The 15,945-nt window shown below is 45.4% G+C and overlaps 1 protein-coding gene across 3 annotated transcripts in view; it reads right to left on the bottom strand.

Moving 5' to 3' along the window:
- The window catches only part of LOC147579434 (uncharacterized), a 133,498-nt gene that overhangs the window by 6,799 nt on the left and 110,754 nt on the right, over window positions 1-15,945 (bottom strand). The window contains exons 1-3 of one of the 3 annotated variants that reach the window (XR_015253938.1): window positions 9,373-9,645; window positions 5,395-5,452; window positions 1,083-2,151 (exon numbers count right to left, since the gene is read on the bottom strand). Coding sequence is in view for 2 of the 3 variants with exons in the window: in XM_086714632.1 (XP_086570758.1) it covers window positions 5,395-5,452; window positions 9,373-9,538 (224 nt within the window). In the remaining variant the exon portion in view is untranslated. Of the gene's footprint in view, window positions 1-1,082; window positions 2,152-5,394; window positions 5,453-9,372; window positions 9,646-15,945 lie in introns of those variants that run through there. The other 2 variants (XM_086714632.1, XM_086714633.1) reach the window with 2 other exon arrangements.

The raw sequence follows: 15,945 nt of genomic DNA, 5'->3' as shown, positions 1-15,945 counted from the left end.
CAGTAATTGTTTATTACCTATCAACAAATCAGGAGTACAGGAATTGGCCAGTAGAGAACTAGACATTGAAATTATCCAGTTTCCCTAGTTTAGGCTTTATAAATATTAGTAGGAGTTTAGGGTAAATTCTCTGGACAACCAGAGGAGCATATATATAATATAGAGCAGTGTTCTACAAAATGAGGTATGTGTATTCCAGAGGGGACAAAAGACATTCACTCGCCCTATCTTTATAGCAAGGACATTTACTATGGAAAAGAAATTTGACAGTTTTTATGCATACATGTTTTTGTCTTTATAAAAGGAAAAACAAGGAAAAATACCCAATATTTAATGAACATATGGAGATTGGGCCCTTAATCTGTGAGCCAGATTGCCTCATTTCAAGTACAGTAGAAGAGAGAACCCTAATTCAACAACACAACTGACAAGGACAAGGACACCCTCACTTCTAGCATCTTGTAAAATTTTGTAGTTAACTCATTATTGGTGAACTGGAATGGAAAATAATATTATTTTGTTTTAACTAAACAGATCTTCACATAATTAGTATGTGGTACTGACTATTGACAGTTTTGGTAACATGGTATCCTGGATTGTATCCTGGAACCAAAAAGGGACAATAATGGAAGAACTGGAGAAATTCTGATAAAGTCTATAGTTAATAATACTTTACTAATGCTCATTTCTTAGTGTTGATACATATGTTGTAGTTAGAAGAGGCTAACTTCAGGGGAAGCTGCATGAGCCTGTATGGGAATTCTTTGATCTATTTTAGCAATCTTTCTGTAAACCTAAAATATACTAAATATAATCTCAAATTAAAAGTATCTTTAAAAACTCTTTTTGACATATAGCTTTTTATATTCATTATTGTTAACAGTGAATGTTGACCTAAGTGTATAGTGTTTCTCTGCAATATTAGAAGATGATAGAACAAAATTATCATGACTAGCGAGTTATCTTAAATGAATAATCCAGAATATATATATATATATATATACACACACACACACACACACACACACACACATGCCCATGCCTCTGGTTTCATTTGAAGTATAAAGTTGCGTGATTCTCAATTCAGGATTTTATTTTTATTTTATCATTATTTTTGTTAATGTTCATTTATTTTTGAGAGGGAGACACAATGCGAGCAGGGGAGGGGCAGCCTCTAGGCTCAGAGCTATCGGCACAGAGCCTGTCACAAGGCTTGAACCCATGGACTGCAAGATCATGCCCTGAGCCAAAGTCGGATGCTCAACTGACTAAGCCAGCCAGGTGCCCCTCAATTCAGGATTTTAAGAACAATTTACTAAATTTTTACACATATTTAAAAGCTGCTTTTGAAATTTCTCTTACAGCAAATATACCATTGGAAAAACTGCAGGAGAGAAATAATTTACATAAGGCAATGGTGAAACATTTCAATGCTCTCTCTAGTTAGAAAACTCTTTAGAGGACAGAAAGTGTTAGTAAACGTGAAAAACCGCGGATGGTCGCTGAATGAATTGTCACTGAAGAATCAAAGTTGAGATGCTTCGGACACAACTCTGTCAATGGGCTGCTTGATTCCATTTCAATATTGGAATACATGCAGAAATGCTTCTACAAGGTCTGCCAAAGAAAAGATGTACGAGAAAAAGACTCATGCTCAACAATGAATGGTTTCTTTAATTAAGAAGAAATGGCGGGGGGGGGGCGGTCACCCGGGTGGCTTAGTCAATTAAGCTTCCAACTTCTGCTCAGGTCATGATCTCACAATTTCTGAGTTCAAGCCCCACGTCAGGTTCTGAGCTAATGGCGTGGAAGATTCTCTCTCTCTCCTCCCCCACCCCCGCCTCTCTGTCCCTTCCTGGCACTCTCTCTCTCTCTCTCTTTCTCTCTCTCAAAAATAAATAAATAAACTTAAAAAACTAGTTTCAAATTAAAAGAAGAGAAAACATGGGGCTATGGTGGTATCCCTACAAGTGTACTCCTTACAGGATGGCAGTTTGGAGAAAATTTAAAAGCAAAGAAATCGAAGAAAACACACAGACCTGTCCCTCCTATGACATTCATTGACTGCTTCAGTCACAAGGATTCCATTGCAGCAAAAACAGATGACCCAGAAATCCACAAAATGTTACAGGATGTCATCACTGTGACGAACTGGAAGGAAAATAGAAATGGGACCTTAATGAGATGGGGAAATGACCGCAAAAATCTTTTGGGCCCTTAGAGGGTTCTAAGTTATCTCGTGACAAAGCACTTAAGAACACTATTAAACTTGAAATGGTCATTATTCTTTTACAAATACAAATGTTCCAAATACACTGGCTTTTGAGTGAGTAATAAAAGTAATAATTTTTGAAAGAAACTCATACCATGGAGAGAGTATTTTGAAAACGAATGTTTAGAAAATACTTCCAATTTATGTGGCTTTTATTGGCAGAAACAAATATAAAAACTATTATCTGTACAACACAAAAAGAAACAGAATTTTCTACATGCCCCCAATTTTTCCAAGTGAAGAATTTTATCCAAATGCAGAATTTTGAATATTTGTTAGAAAATATTAAGAAATGCCACACTTTCCAGTTAATTTACAGCAACAACTATTGAACATTCAGAAAATTGGAAATATACTAGCCCATAACAAATCTTGGAATAAGTAGTGGATGGAATTTAAAAGATCAGTATCATAATTTAATAAATGTAGTTTAAAAAAAGGTACTTCTGGGGCGCCTGGGTGGCGCAGTCGGTTAAGCGTCCGGCTTCAGCCAGGTCACGATCTCGCGGTCCGTGAGTTCGAGCCCCGCGTCAGGCTCTGGGCTGACGGCTCAGAGCCTGGAGCCTGCTTCCGATTCTGTGTCTCCCTCTCTCTCTCTCTCTTCCCCTTCCCCGTTCATGCTCTGTCTCTCTCTGTCTCAAAAATAAATGAACGTTAGGGGCGCCTGGGTGGCGCAGTCGGTTGAGCGTCTGACTTCAGCCAGGTCACGATCTCACGGTCCCGTGAGTTCGAGCCCCGCGTCGGGCTCTGGGCTGATGGCTCGGAGCCTGGAGCCTGTTTCCGATTCTGTGTCTCCCTCTCTCTCTGCCCCTCCCCCGTTCATGCTCTGTCTCTCTCTGTCCCAAAAATAAATAAACGTTGAAAGAAAAAAAAAAATTAAAAAAAAAAATAAATAAAAGGTACTTCTTCCACCCGAATCTACATATCTTGGTGAAGCACATTTTCATTTATTATAACAAAGTAACAAAATGTAGTGAACTAAAAAAGCAACATCATGAATTATTTTTGACCTTGCTCTAGCACGTGTTAAACCAAGATTTCACTGATCAGATTTTTTAAAATGTTATTTCAACATTTTTCCTTTTAAAACATTCATGTTAAGTATTTTTAAATGTTTATAATATGTTAACATTAAAGTATAATGTAGTGTATAAGTAAATACAGATATAAATATTTAATTTTTTTAATTTTTTTTTTTTAACATTTATTTATTTTTGAGACAGAGAGAGACAGAGCATGAACGGGGGAGGGTCAGAGAGAAGGAGACACAGAATCTGAAACAGGCTCCAGGCTCCGAGCTGTCAGCACAGAGCCTGACGCGGGGCTCGAACTCACGGACCGGGAGATCGTGACCTGAGCCGAAGTCGGATGCTTAACCGACTGAGCCACCCAGGCGTCCCTTAGATATTTTTAAAGTATGTAGATATATTGGATGTACACGCTCGAAAGTTTTTTACTGATAGGGATGCATGATATAGAGTCTTGTACAGAGGAGGGCTAATCAGAAACGGCAAAGAAAATGGGTTGCTTTAGCCCTTTATAAAATCTGCCGGAGAAAACACTGTTCCCCGCAATACACGGTGTATATTGAGTGTACGTTGAACCTCTTGTGCTGAGCAAACAAAATTGGAAAGCTGTTTACATAAGCGTCTTTACAATTGCTCAGCAATGTCTTCCATTTGCCTTTGGTTAAAAGTAACATGGGAGGAACACAGTTCCAGAGATTCTGATTCAGCAGGAGGACAAGTGTAGGCCCATCCACAGGCACTATGGAGTGTTAAGAAATAAGACCTCATTTGGAAGATGAGGAAGACCGAGCGCTCGAGCGTTGAAGCGACTCGGCCAAGGGAACACAGGTAGCTCACTAACCGGGACTAGGACCTTCCCAGACTCTTTTCCCTATCCGGTGTTCCTTTGGGTATGTCCTGCTCCCGAAGTGAAAATCTGGTGCCTGCCCGGTTCAATATGAGCAGACGGGAGAAAAGCAACGGATCCAAAGTTTCAGCTCCAGTCACTCTCCACTTGCAAAATATCCTTTTGAGTTTTCTGGTGAGACTAATGGCCACATTGCTTTATAGAGCTAAAGACAAAACGTTATTGTCGGGTTTGTTAGTGTCACTGGGTTGCTAGGAGAGCGTCTGCAATGGAATTTAGCACGCAACACTAGCTTTATTTCCGCAGGACAACCCCGCCATGTGCAAAGGACGCTGCCTGTGTGTGAGGGGAGTGAAGCGAGGCGTGCCAAGGCCAAGACCAAAACACCACGTGAAAGAGCCGATTTCCTCCCAGACTTGGTGGGAGAAGACTCCAAGACCAGCACGGCAGTCCCCAAATCAAAATAGGACTCTCCTAATTTTTAAAAATAAGCATACAAGGGAGCCTGCGTAGTTCAGTGGGTTAAGCATCCGACTTTGGCTCAGGTGATCTCATGGTTCGTGAGTTCGAGCCCCACGTTGGGCTCTGGGCTGACAGCTCAGAGCCTGGAGCCTGCTTGGGATTCCGTGTCTCCCTCTCTGCCCCTCCCTCGCTTGCACTCTGTCACTCTCTCAAAAATAAGTAAACATTAAAAAAATTTTTTTAAATAAAAAAGATCGTGCTTCAAAAGTAAGTTAAAAAATAGACATACATTACAATTTCAAATGTTATTCTGTTTTTGATTTTATGATACCCAACCTGCTCATTTCTCCTTGACAATAGTTATACCAAACAGCTGTAAAATGGACCCAAAATATACATGGATACATTTCTTTGGATATAGGTAGCAACCTGGCCTCAGATTTGATTTGCTGGCCTTGGGAACCATCCGCAAGCAAGTGCGGGAGCGGGACGGTAGCTCAAGCACCTTGTTGATCAGATGGGTAAGTGCAGACGAGGGTAGCAGAGGTGGGTTACAGATGAACGGAACAGATGCTCGCGTGTGAGGTAGGTGACAATGTGCTAACTGTGTGTTGGAATCAAGAGCACATACCGTCTCTTCTAAGCACCAGAATTCCAAGCGCCACACACTTTCCTTACTTATTTACATCTCAGAAAATATGCCTCCAAGTGTAATGTGTGCATATATATACACATATTTTCAGAGTGAGAGAAAAACCGAAAGAATAAAGGGAGATTTGACTCACCAGCTAACATCTCTCAAATGTTTGAAAACTGCCGCTGGGAAGGCGGGATAGCTCTTGCCTAGAAAATATAATGTATTTTAATGTGAAAGTACTCCTTCACTTTTTTGAGGGGGAAGGAAACCTGTATTATAAAATCCCCCAAAGCAAACCGTGGTTGCTATTTCTGGAGTCTTCCTGCTGAGCGAAAACGTGAGGCCCTTTCCCCTGGGACCCCAGGCTAAAGGGCACAGCCAGGTGCTCCTACACCTGTTATTGAATTCTGAGCACAGGCCAGAGGAAGGGAAGGGCATTGATGTCGGTCAAGCAGACCCTATCCCTGGGTCGAAACAGAGAACAAAAAGCGGCCAGGAAGGATTGCGAGGTAGTCAGAATTAGAGGAAATCTTCCATTTCCAGTGCTGGGCGCGGGAGGTGAATGGTGGCGGCTCTCAGGACTCGGGCCCGCCCTGCTCAGTGGTGGAGCACAGCCTACGGCCCTGTGCCCAACAGCCGCCCCTCCTGTGGACCGTGCTGGGCTCCAGCTAACAAGCCGAGGAAGTGGGGAATATCTCCAGAACTTGGGTCCCCCCTCTTCAGAACCTCCCCACAGAGGGGAGGCCAGCTCCCAGGGGCTGAGGTGATCAATTTATGAATACACCTGTCCACCCAGTTGGAACAGAGCCTGAGAAGCTTTGGTTCACACTGCAGCCCTATCTCTATTTGAGGGATGAGAGCCTTTGCCCCCCATTAAAGGGGTTGGAAGGATGTGAGCAGTTTGTGAGTGGCCCTGAAGTCATGGTGCCAGGTTGTGTGGTGTGGTGTAGGGTGCCATGTTTTTTCCTGTTTTGGAAAGCGGAGGTGGTATGAGGACTAAAGAAGAAGAATATAATCCTCCGGGGGTTTGGAAATCCCTGGCAGGTGCCCCAAGTTGATGAGGGCACCCCAAGTGCCAAAGAGAGGGCTACTGGAAGAACCAATGTGTGGCCTCACCTAGATCCCAGAACTTGGGCTCATGAAGAAATGGGCTAGAAGCTCCCAGGGCAAATCCCGGGCCCCTGATGCAGACCTGCCCACGTCTCTGCTGTGGTCCTGCAGTGCTCCCCCCTCCCCCGCCACCAAGCTGTCCCCTGCCTCCTTCCAGGGAATCATGCCACAGGGGAGGGGCAGCTGGCAAGGCGCATGAGGGGATTTGTATTCGGCAATGAGAAACTGAAGGAATATTGGTGGCCAATCCCCAGAGGAAAAACACATGGAACGTATGCTATAAGAAAGGTCTCCCGTTTTCTCCAATATTGCTTGGCGAAGAGGAAGTCATTTCCCTTGCTCGCTGTAAGTAATTACCCCCTTAACAACAACCTATCAAATTAAGAGATTTCGTTCATGTAGCTCAGAGATTCAGGGAGCATGGTTTCCATTTATGATTGTTTTAGTAATTTCAAAGTGAGGTGTCTGCCAGACTAAAAGACACAACTCTACCTCTGTTGCCAGGGTTTTGTCATTGTGAAGCATGCTTCTTTAGACAATCTTTCTCATCTGTGGTCTTGACGGAGTCTCCAGATAGGTGCAGCTGGTCATGACCAGTGTGTCGTAGCTGGGGACAGACAAGTGAACCTGGGGAGTTTTCTGATCTGGTGCCTCAGGGGCACTTTCCTTCCAGCTCAGTTCAGATGATCATCACCATCAGGTGATTTTTCTCACCTCCTACTTTGTCCTCATCTTTTCTTTTTTTTTTTAATTTTTTTTTCAACATTTATTTATTTTTGGGACAGAGAGAGACAGAGCATGAACGGGGGAGGGGCAGAGAGAGAGGGAGATACAGAATCAGAAACAGGCTCCAGGCTCTGAGCCATCAGCCCAGAGCCCGACGCGGGGCTCGAACTCACGGACCGCGAGATCGTGACCTGGCTGAAGTCGGACGCTTAACCGACTGCGCCACCCAGGCGCCCCTGTCCTCATCTTTTCTAATACAAACTCAATTACGTCAAGATTTCATGACCCATAGGTCCACACCAGGGTCGGGGTGCCACTGAACAGGGATGGCCAGGAAAGATCCAGGCTCAGAAACTAGGTTAGCAGATCCTATAGCTCCTATGGGTCAGAGAGGCTGGCGGCAGGGGCCAGGGCCAGGGCTCTGGCATGGGAGAAGCAGAGCCCAGGAGAGTCGGCCTCCCGTGGGTAGTACAGGCCAGGAAAAGCAAGCCCCCCAGTCCAGCAAATCTGACAGCAGAGATGCAGCTGAGCAGAAAACACAGAGCTCAGAGTCATGAATAAGGAATGCCCTGGGCTGCCCTTGGATGAATGGACGAGGCCCCTGAGCCCGTCACTCTCACACACCTCCCTCGGTGGCTAAATCGAGTCCTAACTCAGAGGCTGGGCCCCTCCAGGAGCGCGGCAGCACCCACAGTCTGGAGCAGGGAGGCAGACACAGCTGAAGCCTGCGGTGGTTCAGAGGGTGCCACGCTGTTCCCCTTTGCTTTACGTGCAGGGCAGTTCTGTGGCCGTGCCCACAAGCATCCCCGTTTTCCCTTGACTATAGTGTCGCCTGCACCACAACGGGACACTCTACGTGGCCAGAGTGAAGACGGTGAAGAAGGGCTGTGGAGTGTAACCGGTGTGTGTGAGGAAGAAGTGTTCAGGTGGTAACAGAGAAGCTGGCAGTGGTGGGGAGCCATGAACTTTGGGGGAGACGGGAAACAGACCACGGGATTGAGAGCAGGAAAGTGGAGATGAGGCTTTCAGAAGGCGCTGGGATAAAGGTGGGCTTGCCATGGAAGGTAACCGGGGTTGGGTGTCAGCCACCACAGAAACTGGCCCGGAGGCCCTCAGGGCTGAGTTGGGGGCTGAGGGTGCCCAACATCCCCTTTCACCTGGAATTCATTCAAGGCACGGAGGTGAGGCCCAAACTGAGAAAACTGGGAAGAAAGAGACAGAAACAAAGCAGGACACGATGGCCTTTGGATCTATCCACGAAACTCCATGATGCCCCATGCTGGGTGCCAAGCATGACACCCAATCTGAGGACACCGACAGGTGTAAGCCTGGTCCCCACCCTCAAGGAGCTCTGAATGGTCGGGGGAAGAAAGGAGACGGGTCACACTGGCTAGGACAGACAAGCCAGGCTCCTCGGGGCGTTAATGAGAAGGCGAGTGTGCTCTTATCTTCAAGCTCCCTGTTGTGCATTTGGTAGAGATGTCCTTTCTCCATCCTGGGGAGAACTCAGGGCGCCGGGACTTTCCTGATCACATTTAGATGTTAAAAGTGCCACAGTCAGATCTCCAAACACCACTCATTTCAGTAATTAATATGGCTCATCAAGTGTAATAATCAGAAGCTTCACACTTCATTTAATAGTACAATTTCGCCTGACTCCTGTCCCCCTGCCTTGACCTCAGGCCAATGTCTGAAGGAGCAAGGGACCCCTCACCCCACCCACCCCTCCTGTGGATTTGACTCTCTCAGGGTTGGGAGTCGGGGAGAGGAGGAGGACGAGGAAAGTCGGGGAGCCAGGAGGTTCTTATAGGACTAGGACTACACGTGGCTGTGGATTTGCACTCTCTTGGCCCACAAGTGTTCCAGCCACTTCTTTCTTGCATGGTGACTCCATTGCTTTTCCAAGACCTTCCAAGTCCAAATTCCCAGTTCGGCCACAATCCTATCTCCACTGCAACCCCTTGAGGCTCTGAATGCATCTCGTCTGGCTGCTCATTTTCCACTTTTCTCAGCTCCTGGGAATCTGAAGTCACCTCCCCTGAGGGGCTCCTCCCTCTCTACGTGGCATGCAACCCTTTTCATACAACCCTCTGGAAACACTGAGTCCTCAGGGCCCCGACTCTGAGCACCGGCTGATCCTAAGGCAGTCACCTCTCCTTGCTTTGCCATCAGAGCAGCAGACCAGCCAGGCTCTCCCCTCTAGACTCCAGCCTGACTCCAGCCACCATGCCCCGCCCCCCAAGCTTCAGGGGAGGCTAGCCCTCCAAATACTTCCTCAAAGCCCCTGTACCTTGGTAGGAGGGAGGGCAGTCATCCCACTCTTCTGGGTGGGATGCGCAGCTTAGCTTCCTCTCACAAAATGCTCTACTGTAAACCTCAATTCTTTTCTCGGCCTCTCTGTCATCTTTTATAGTCTGGAGGTGGGTGGTGGCGGAGAGTAGAAAACTGGTTTCCATAAGCACTTTTGCAACTCCTATAGCTCATTTTGGAATGGTTCATCTATTGCTTTGGGGCCTCGGTTGAAACTGAGACTAAAACAGTTCCCATTTAGCCTCCTGGGTGATTAACAGAGGATATCCCCCCTCTCCCCACCCCAGGCACAGCGCATACGGAAGATGAGAGTATTTGTGCGGTGTGGTACGCCGGCTCCATGGATGTGCTGTTCACAGCTGGCGGGCACCAGCCAGGAGGAGCTCCAGCTGCCCTAGGCCCAACCGGGACACCTAGAGGCCTAAGCGCACAAATAGGCCCACAACCTATTGGCAACACAACACGTGCTACTAACGGGTCGGGAAGCCGTGCACTGGACGGGGTGCCAGGCCCTGAGTGGTGCAGAAGGAGCAAAATGATTCGTTCAAGCTGTAGCATGAAGCCACCAACGGGTGGTGGTGTCTCAGATGGGGTTTGAAGAATGAAGATGAGTTCTGTAGGCGGCCAAGTAGGGCAAGGGCATTCTGGGTGACTCGATCGTTTGGTGCAGCTGGAGAATTCAGGTGTGTGGCAGGTAGAGGTGATGAGGCCCTCCCTGGGCAGCGCTTTCTCTCACAGGTGTTCCCTACAGCAATGTTAATTTTACCTCAGCTTCATCTTGACTCCTCTCTCCTTCTTCCTCTTCCTCCTCCTCTTCCCCCTCTTCCTCCTTCCTCCTCTCCTCCTCCTTTTCCTCTTCCTCCTTCTCTCCCCCTTCTTCCTGTTCCTCCTCTTCCTCTCCTCCTTCCCCCTCCTCCTCCCTTCCTCTTCCTGCCCTCCTCTCCTCTTCCTCCTCCTCCCTTCCTCCTCCTCTCCTCTTCCTCCTCCTCCTTTTCTCCTCCCCCTCCTCCTCCCTTCCTCCTCCTCTTCCTTCCCCTCCTTCCCTTCCTCTTCCTCCTCCCCTCCTCTTCCTCCTCCTCCCCTCCTCTCCTCCTTCCCCCTCCTCACCCCTCTCCTCCTCCCCCTCCTCCTTACTTCACTTCTAATTATCAGGTTCTGCTGGTTTCACCTCCTAATTCTTCACATTATCTCCTCCCCCCTTCCCCACACTGCACCACAGTCATGTCCTTCGTCTTCTTTCTCCTAACATTGTAAAGGAGTGCCCCATCTGACCTCCCTTCCCCAGCTTCCCCTCTCCCAGTCCGTCTACTGCAGGCCAACCACAGTGACCTTAAAATATCCAGCCCAGCGTAACCCCCCCAACCATTTTACACCTCACTCAGTAAAACTCTCCTGCCTTGCCACAGCCCACCCTGGAGGCGCAGACTCTAGATGAGAACCCGCTGCCTGTGGGAACTTCCCTCTTCCTCTCCCCTCCATCTTCCCCACTCTGCTCCAGCCACACAGGCCTCCTGACTTCCTCAAACAGGCCAACATTCTCCTACCCCAGGGCCTTTGCCTTTGCTCTTCCCTCTTCTTGGAAAGCTCAGTCCTCGAACATTCGCAGCTTCCTGAAGTCTCACATACGACTCTATGAGAGACCATCTATAAGCAACAGCAACCTGCCCCCAACACTCCCTTACCCTGCTGTATCCTTCTCCAGAGCATTTACCCACCTCTTCACACGTGGCACATTTATTTGATAATTGCCCAAGTAGAATGTGCATTGGTCCGCTTTCCTGATGTGTCTCCTATGTCTGGCTGGTAGGAGGCCCTGGATGAGAGTCCTCAAATACATGGACCAATGAAGTGATGTGGGATGAGATGGGGATGTCTGACTCACTTCATACAAGGTTTCTTCACGCTGTGACAAGTCACCTCATTCGAAAACAAGTGTCAATTATTTATTGAAGATTGCGCGTGTGGCTCTGTGCTAGGTTACGTGACACGGATTATCTCTTCTCTGCAAGAATCTGGGAGGTAGGTACTATTTCTGGCCCCTCTTTTCGTACAATGTGGGTTCTTTTTTTAAATTTGTTTTATTTCTGGCCCCCCTTTTCATATAATGTGGGTTCATTTTTCTAAATTTGTTTTAATTTTTTACATTTATTTATTTTTGAGAGAGAGAGAGCGAGCACGAGCGGGAGAAGGGCAAGAGAGAGAGGGAGTCACAGTATCCGAAGCAGGCTCCAGGCTCTGAGCTGTCGCCACAGAGCCGGACGCGGGGCTGGAACTCGCAGACCGCGAGATCATGACCTGAGCCGAAGTCGGACGCTCAACGGACGAAGCCACCCCGGCGCCCCAATGTGGGTTCTTATAATGATACCTTAAAATATAACGAATGTATCATAATACATTAAAACATAATAATGTATACTTTAAATTGCATTTATTCCTGAAACTTGTTTCTTTCCTGACCTTTTTCTGTGTACACATAAAGGCACACAGAATGGACTAGGAATTTATGTGTGTTTTTACCTGCTTGTTTCGTTTTATCCTTTACGAAAATGAGATCCTACTATACATATATTGTTACACAGTGTGATGTGCCTCAGAGATTTTCTTTTTCATGAAAGTTAATAAAATATATCTCCTTTTTCTTGGCTTCGCATATACAGGGTACACCGTGGTGTGTTTAATGTGTTTCCTCCTGATTAACCGATTAACTGATTGATCTTTTTGTTTGTTTTAGTTCTACTATGTTAGAAAAAATCCTGCAATAACATCTGTGTCTTCCTGTATTGTTGATCAGGGCCTGGGTATGTTAGTGTACTGGGAGGGAGATTCCTAGATGTGAATGTGCTAGGTCAGCGATAGGCACATTTTATTTATCAGCCGTGAGCTGATGCTCCATCTATGGTCTCCGTGACAGATGTACCTGGTGCCCCCTCTTCCCCTCCACCTGCCATGGCCAAGCAGACGATGCCAACTCTGTCTGGGGCTTCCTGCAGCCACCAGAGCCCGCTCTGCCTGTGAATGAGTTGCGCAATGAGGGCCCCAGAGCAGACTTGAGTCAGTGACCCACAGGAGTTAGCGCACACACATCTGAGCTCCTTCGCCGCTGCTGGGTTAACTCCGAGGTGCGAGTTTGACACTGGATCACACAGTGTCCCTTTGCCTGCAGTGGTGACTTGATTGACAACATGCCCTTGATTGACGTCCTTTCCTTTCCTGTCTCGCTTCCTCGATCCCCTACTCGCGTTTCCAAGGTTCACCTCCCACATGGACCCTCACACTCAAAGCCTTGTCTCTGGGACTGCTTCTAGAGAGCCAAAACTAAGACACTCTTATTTCTTTTAGGAAAAAAAAAACATTTATTCTCTAAAGGTGATACATGAACATGGTACTTTTTTAGAGCATAAGAGATAGAAAATGAAAAGTAAACACCTTCTGACCTCCAGTCTCTCTACCCAAAGGTAACGCCTGCTGACAGTTTCCTGTATTTCCTTCCAGAAAAAGATATGATTATACAAACATATATAAATATACATATCCTTTATCCTGTTAAATCTCCCTGAATGGAAGAATTTTAAATACTGTGCTTGGCACCTTTTTTCTACTTAATGATCTATCCTGGAGAGCATTTATATTTGCAAAGACAGCTCTTTTACAGTCGAATGGCCTTATGTTGTGTGGCCCCACGGTAGGTTCCTAACCAGAACTCCTAACAGAGAACATTTATTGTTTCTAGTGTTTGCATTTATAACCATGCTGGGACAAACATTTTTGTACATATATTTTGGCTCGTTTTTCAAAATTTAGGTAAATTCACAACAAAACAAAAGATAACAGATGTTTACGTGCATTTTAACTTATTTTTCTCTCTTCAAATAGGCTGCGCTGGTTTGTGCTTCTACCGACAGTTACAAATGCCTGTTCTCCCATGTCTTCCCTGACACGGGGGTTATCAAACATTTTAATATTTACTAATCGGCTAAATGACAAAAGTATTTCATCGTTTCATTGTGATTTCTTTGAGCATCTGTTCATATGTCTACCAGCAGTGATGGTTCTTCAATGCCTTACCTGTTCATACCCTTGGCCCATTTTGCAATTGGATTTTATATCCTCTTCCTTTTGTTTTTTGTAAGAGTGTTTAATAGAGTCTGGCTAAGAACCTGTCAGATACGTCTCTTAAGTTTTCTTTCATTCTATGATTTTCCTGGAACTTTTTATAACGAAATATTTTCTGGATGGCTCAGTCGGTTAAGCGTCTGACTTCAGCTCAGGTCATGATCTCACAGTTTCTGAGTTCGAGCCCCGCATCGGGCTCTGTGCTGACAGCTTAGAGCCTGGAGCCTGCTTCGAATTCTTTGTCCCCCTCTCTCTCTGCTCCTCCCCCGCTCATGCTCTGTCTTTCTCTCTCTCTCCTTCAAGAATAAATAAAAACATTAAAAAAACAAAAAAATATAATGAAATATTTTCTTTTTCCTTTATTAAAAATATTTATTTATTTTTGAGAGAGAGAGAGAGAGAGAGAGAAAACATGAGTGGGGGAGGGGCAGTGAGAGAGGAGGACAGAGGATCTGAAGTGGCTCTGTGCTGACAGCAGAGACCCCAATATGGGGCTCAAATTCATGAACCACAATATCATGACCTGTGCTGAAGTCTAATACTTAACTGACTGAGCCACCCAGGTGCCCTATAATGAAATATTTTCTCATGCAGAGGTCTTAAATTATTAAATCAAGTCTGTTTCTTCCCCCCGCTCCCCCTCCCCCCATGGCTTCTGGATTCTATGTCATGCTTAAGAAATCTGTCTCAAGTTTATAAAAATATCCATCCATATACCTCCTAGTTCTTTAATGGTTTTATTTTTACTCTGAGATCAGTAATCCATCTGGAGGTTATTTTTTTCAATTCTTTTTTTATTTTAAGTAGGCTCCATGCCCATCTTGGTCCTTGAACTCATGACCCTGAGATTAAAAATTGCATGCTCTACTGGCTGAGCCACCCAGGTGCCCCAGGGGGTTATTTCTGTGAATGATGTTTGTTGTTGGAAGAAACTATAGAGAAATGAGAGTGAAACAAGAAGACAGGCCGAGTCCAGAATGCTTGGCTGGTGGTATTGGAAAGTGGCTGTTGACCAGAACTTTCTGAGGGCACTGCAGGGGGAGGGTGGTCCTCGATCCTTTCCTGGGGTTTGTGTTGGTGCTGTGCCAGAGGTAGCTTGTGTGCTGGCTCACAAGAGCCCCTTTATTATGTAAAGCCATTGTTACAAGCTAAATCCTATAACATTATAAACAAATTATATATTTTAACATACAAATGTTCAAAATCCATTGTTTCCTAATTATTTCACTATGTTTTACTATTACCCATGCTCATGAAATTATTTAGTTCTACTGAATCTATATGGTGGAAATACCACATAATGGTGATGTCATGTTGGTAGCTTGAATAAGACATTGGTGGGAGCATTTACACCATGGAAATTGGCAAATGCTACGAGTCAATTCCCTGCCCCCCCCTTCAGAATCCAGTAAAGCATCTAGCAGCACGACACTAACTTTGCCCATCTCCAGATATGTTTATTCGGAGAAGAGGCTGACATGTTAGAGAGGAAATTCAAGAATCACTTGGGGAGTCAGACTCGAGGACATCTCAATCTCTTCCAGTCCTGGCGTATGATGATTCTGGAACACTCATAATTACTCTCGATGGCTATATTGCTAAGGGGAATTCTGCTCAGAAAAATCTGTAAGGGATCTCATTTTGGTGTAATTCAGTCCTTCAATGGCTCTTGCACAAGATTTTCCCTGTAATGTCTCAGATTTAGATTCCAATGTGGCAACTCAGGGCAATAGACAGCATTATTTGTCATCATTCATCTGTTTTTCATTTGATATTAAGGGTTCCTCAAACACTGACTCTTTCTCTAAATGCTATCAAAGTAGCCACAATTTACTGACATTTTTGCTTACTCTCTTCCATGTGGCAGCTCATATTCTGTAGAAGTCAAGGGAAAGTTGGAGGACAGAGGGTCAGAAGATGAGTTTGGGATCTCACACCAACACTTGAAACCAGGGAAGCATTATTTATCCAAGTTTAAAGAAGGACCTTAGGAGCATCTGGGTGGCTCAGTCAGTTAAGCATCTGACTTCAGCTCAGGTCACGATCTCACAGTGAGTGAGTTTGAGCCCCACAAGCCCTGTGTGGGACTTTGTGCTGACAGCTCAGAGCCTGGAGCCTGCTTCAGATTCTGTGTCTCGCTCTCTCTCTGTGTCTCCCTTTCTCTCTCTTTCTGCCCCGCTTGAACTATGTCTCTCTCTCTCTCTCTCTTTCTCTCAAAAATAAAGATTTAAAAAAATTTTTTTTAAATAAATAAAGTACGGCCTTTGTTTTTTCTTCATAAATCAGTTTTTCAGAAGCCAAGAACATTTAAAAGATATATAATAATTACAAGAAAAATGTAATATTCAGGTAGCTGTTATACAATCTTATAAGAACTGTCTCATTTAAAGTTACTTTTTCCTGCTACAATATTTTCTTTTGAAAATAGCTTTTATAAGTG

This window comes from Puma concolor, chromosome B4, assembly GCF_028749965.1.
Source record: "Puma concolor isolate L17-30 chromosome B4, mPumCon1.1.hap2, whole genome shotgun sequence".
Classification (NCBI taxonomy): domain Eukaryota; kingdom Metazoa; phylum Chordata; class Mammalia; order Carnivora; family Felidae; genus Puma; species Puma concolor.
Note: the sequence above shows the minus strand (reverse complement) of the source record. Positions and strands in the feature narration are given on the sequence as shown.